At 35.9% G+C, this 4,707-nt stretch overlaps 1 protein-coding gene across 1 annotated transcript; it reads left to right on the top strand.

The window, feature by feature from the left end:
* The first annotated feature begins 1,580 nt into the window (after positions 1-1,580).
* Positions 1,581-4,443, top strand: LOC115962946 (receptor-like protein EIX2). Its single transcript, XM_031081833.1, has 2 exons — positions 1,581-1,963; positions 2,086-4,443. The coding sequence occupies exons 1-2, from the start codon at positions 1,594-1,596 to the stop codon at positions 4,338-4,340; spliced, it is 2,625 nt and encodes an 874-aa protein (XP_030937693.1). The 5' UTR covers positions 1,581-1,593; the 3' UTR covers positions 4,341-4,443.
* Positions 4,444-4,707: the final 264 nt, after the last annotated feature.

Here is a 4,707-nt window from a genome sequence, read left to right as displayed (position 1 = left end):
CTCAGATTAAGAGTATTATTTTATTTTTTATTTTTGAAAAAACCTTCTAAAAATCTTGTCATGTGATACAACCTCACCAACATTTTGGACCAACAAAATTGCTTTCAGTTACTAATTTCCTTCAAACAGCAACAAATATGAATATGCAGTACTCCACCCTTTTGTTGGAAGGCCAAATTGAACCAATTAATACTGAAATCCAAAAGTGATGTTGCCTCAAAGATGTTCAAAGCCTAAATGCCAGTATTATTTTTCTTCCAAAAATGTTAATATTTTGATGATAATGAAGAGGAAAGGATTTGATGCAGCACAAAATTCTCAAATGGATTTAAGAATAAATAGAAAAAAAGAAAAAAAGAAAAAAGAGAGAGGATAAACGTAGAGTTGCATGCCATCAGCCCAAGCAGGAATGTAAAGAAATTGGGCCCAATTGGCTTTGGGTCTCCATCGTATATCGACAGTGAATGTATGGGCCGCTTATTGGAAGCCTATATTGTTCCTACAACAAATTAAAAAAGAAAAAAAAATGAAGAAGATCAAAATAAAACCATACACTAGTTTCAAAAATTAGGTCAGTGCTAGGAGTAGGGCCCAGCTGTGTAGTTCAAAATTTCAATAATTTTTATATCATATTAATAATCCACCACATTTTTCTTGTTTTAACAATAAAAATTGGGTAGAATATGTCACATTTGCTATATGTAAATTGGTCGACAACTTTTGTTGTGTCCATGACATTTAGAGTTTAATCCTTTTTTCTTGTTATAATTATCGAATTAAAAAAAGAAAATCATAGCTTTAAAAAGATTAAAATTAAAATAGTCTATTTAGAAAGTCATTGTTATTTTATTTTATTTTTATTGAGAATCATTTATTGTAAACTAAAGTAAGGAAAAATCATGTAAATTGTTCGTGAGACTCATCTGAGGAGTGCTGACAGTCATAATAAGAAGATTACGTTTGCATTAAATTTTATATAGCTGTTAGGATTTACAACAATTCTTTTCTGACAGTCTGATGTGTTAAAAGCCCATTTTAGAAAAGAAAAACAATCTTATCTGGCCTAGGAATAAAAAAAATTCCCCCCAAATTATCCGATTATTAAAAAAGAAAAAGAAAAACCTAAAGTAACCGACTTGTCTTGTGGAAGAGGAATTGTATGGTTTACAATTTACGTTACGTTACGACTCAGAAACGAGTCACGGGGTAATAGTATGTGGAAGAACTTTGGCTTACCGTGTGGGAAATTATAGAATTGTTTAGAAGAAAAAGTAGAAAAAGCAATACGAACCATATGATTCCTGCAACGTGGAAAAAGTGAAAAAGTAGTCTCCGCCGAGTGGAAAATGGGTCCTAGTGTTTTTACTCATGACTCACGAGGCAGGCTACTTCTACTCTCTAGTCCATACCGTGTGTGGATTCTAACAGGAACTTTCACTCACCGTGACCGTGTCAAAAAAAATAAACCCTTCAACCCATTCTAACAAGGTCATCCTTGACCTGACCATTCCAATCTAAAGTTAGTTCACACTTCAGTGATATATATTCACCGTTAATGCATGGCTTTCGCTTCATAAAAATCCACAAGACTCCATGATGATTAATTATAATCATACTGTTTCTGTATTTCTTATTTTGTCCTTGGGGATATTCAAACTGGGTTCATGCTATGAAAATCAGAGTCAGACTAATAATGTGACAGTGAAATGCATCCAGAGTGAAAGAGAAGCACTTGTCAGCTTCAAGGCCGGCGTAAATGGTAAGCTTTCTTCATGGGTCGGTGAAGATTGCTGCCAATGGAAAGGCGTAGAGTGCGACAACGAATCAGGTCATGTTATCAAGCTCAATCTTAGCAACCCAGCTGGACGCCACAGGCGCTTTGATTATTTCGAAAGAGTTACAAATTCTCCGTGTAGATGGTGCTCGAAAGCTAATCCTAGGGGTTGGCGGAGGTCATTGCTCGGTAAGATAACTTCTTCTTTGATTCACTTAAAATATTTAAATATATTCAAATTCCTGAACTTTTTGGCATGCTAAAGAATTCTCGATGCATCTAAATTGCTCTTATATATGCATCTTTTTCAGGGGATGTTAATAAATCTCTTTCAGGGGAGATTAGTCCTTATCTCGGCAATCTGTCCAGCCTGACGCATCTTGACCTTGAAGGAAACTACAATTTGTCTACCAGAAACTTGGATTGGGTCTCAAGTCTCTCTTCTTTAGAGTACCTGTATATGGGGGGAGTGAAGATCAATCATACCAAAGCAGATTGGCTGCATGCAATTAACATGCTTCCTTCCCTTCTGGAGTTAAGTTTATATTCATGTGAGCTTAAACACCTTCCATCTTCCCTTACTTCCCTTACTTTCACCTCTCTTCGTGTCCTTGATTTATCATACAACCCATTTAACACCTCCATACCTCAGTGGCTGTTTAAACTTACGAGCCTCGCAAGTCTTGATTTGACTTTTAGCAATCAAGGAGGAAAAATCCTTGATTCATTTGGGAGACTTGGAAACTTGAAATACCTCTATCTCGGTGGTAACCATTTTTATGGTTCAATTCCAGATTCTATTGGCTATTTGTCATCCTTGAAGGAGTTGGATCTCTCATATAATGAGATGAATGGAACCATTCCAGAAAGTTTTGGGCAACTCTCAGAGCTAGTCAAATTGTATCTCTTAGAAAATTCTTGGGAAGGTGTCATAACAGAAGCTCAATTGATGAATCTCACAAGACTAGAAGAGTTTGTACTAACAACTAATAATAGAAGTCAACCTCTAGTTTTCAATGTGAAATACGACTGGCGCCCTCCTTTCAAGCTCAAAATTCTTCATCTAGAAAGCTGTCTCATTGGCCCCAAATTTCCTAAATGGCTTCAAGTTCAAAGTGAGCTTACCTATGTCATCCTAAAAAATGTTGAAATCAAAGGCACTATACCTGAGGAATGGTTCTCTATGATATCTTCTAACCTCACCCACTTGGATCTATCCAACAATCAGATAAAAGGGAATTTGCCGCACCAATTAGTATTTCCAAATGTGACTAAGCTATTTCTACAAAGCAATTTGTTTTCAGGCCCTATCCCATCAAATATTAGTGATCTAATGCCAAGCTTGCAGTATTTAGATCTTTCAGAGAACCACCTCTATGGTAAAATTCCTTTGTCCATATCAAAAATAAAAGATCTTAATATTCTTGTCCTCAGGAGAAATAATCTTTCAGGGGAGCTCCCTCATCATTGGAATGAGTCACAAATGGGCTTACGTGTTGTGGATATTTCATACAATAACATATGTGGAAAAATTCCGAGCTCAATGGGTTTCTTAGGAAACCTTTTTATATTAGTGTTGAGCAACAACAATCTTAGTGGAGAAATTCCTTCTTCCTTGCAAAATTGTTCTATTGTGAGCATGGATTTTGGGGGGAATCGTCTCTCAGGGAATCTTCCGTCATTGATAGAATCAGACATCTTTATGCTACGCCTACGATCAAATCTATTCAGTGGAATCATCCCTCGAAAATGGTGCAATCTTTATAAACTTCGCATCCTAGATCTTGCACAAAATAATCTCTTTGGGGGCATTCCAGATTGTTTCAACAATTTTACTGCTATGGTTGATCATAACACCTTTGGGTACAAGCCTATTGAGAACTATACAGAGAAAGCATACATAGTGACAAAAGGAAGAGAGTATGAATATGATCGCACTCTCCAATTTGTTACCTACATTGATCTTTCAGGGAATAGTTTGACAGGAGGAATTCCTATTCAAATAACAAGCCTCACAAGATTGGGGACACTAAACTTGTCAATGAATCATTTAATTGGAAGCATTCCTAAGAATATAGGCAATATGCGGTGGCTGGAAACACTTGATCTCTCAAACAATAGTCTTTTTGGTCCTATTCCTGGAAGCATGTCTTCTTTGACATTCTTAGTACACTTGAACATATCTTTTAACAACTTGACAGGAAGAATCCCATCTGGTAATCAGCTCCAAACACTAAATGATGCAACCATATACAAGGGAAATCCTCTGTTGTGTGGGTCTCCTCTTCCGACCAAGTGCCCAAGAGATGAAACATCTGATGGCCCAACTATTACCAATGTTGATGACAAACAAGATGGAGATGATTATGAAAGGATATGGTTCTATGCTAGCATTGGACTTGGGTTTGCTGTAGGATTTTGGAGTGTTTGTGGCACCATACTATTGAAGAAGTCATGGAGGCACTGTTATTTTCGTTTCTGTGATCACATCAAAGATAAGATAGTACTACTAATTGCATTGAAAGTAGTTCATTTGAAAAGGAAATTTGGGCTGGAAAAAAGTTGAAGTTTGTAGATTGTAAAGTTGTTTCAGTTCTAAATTGAGGCACATGTGTTTTGTGAAATCTTAAGTTAAATATTTTGTTCTTGGTTTTTTTTGTTTGAGTATTGGTTGTTACACACGTGTTTTCCTTTGTAGTTGAATTCATTCTTTGTTTTCATTTTTTGCATTTTGGTTGTGTAGGTAATATGTTGGACAATTTAGATTGTCAACTTCTATATCATAAATGATTGCTTGTCCAATTTCTTTTGGGTATGTATTAGCATCTCAACGTGTTCAATGTGCAGGAGCATTAAATTTGACACGTATCTGCATCTCAACAGTTTCTAAGAAAACTTTTCAAGCATATTCCTATATTTTATGTGACATTTAC

This window comes from Quercus lobata, chromosome 10, assembly GCF_001633185.2.
Source record: "Quercus lobata isolate SW786 chromosome 10, ValleyOak3.0 Primary Assembly, whole genome shotgun sequence".
NCBI classification, from domain to species: Eukaryota; Viridiplantae; Streptophyta; class Magnoliopsida; order Fagales; family Fagaceae; genus Quercus; species Quercus lobata.
The sequence above is the reverse complement of the archived record's forward strand: the minus strand, read 5'-3'. Positions and strand labels throughout refer to the sequence as shown.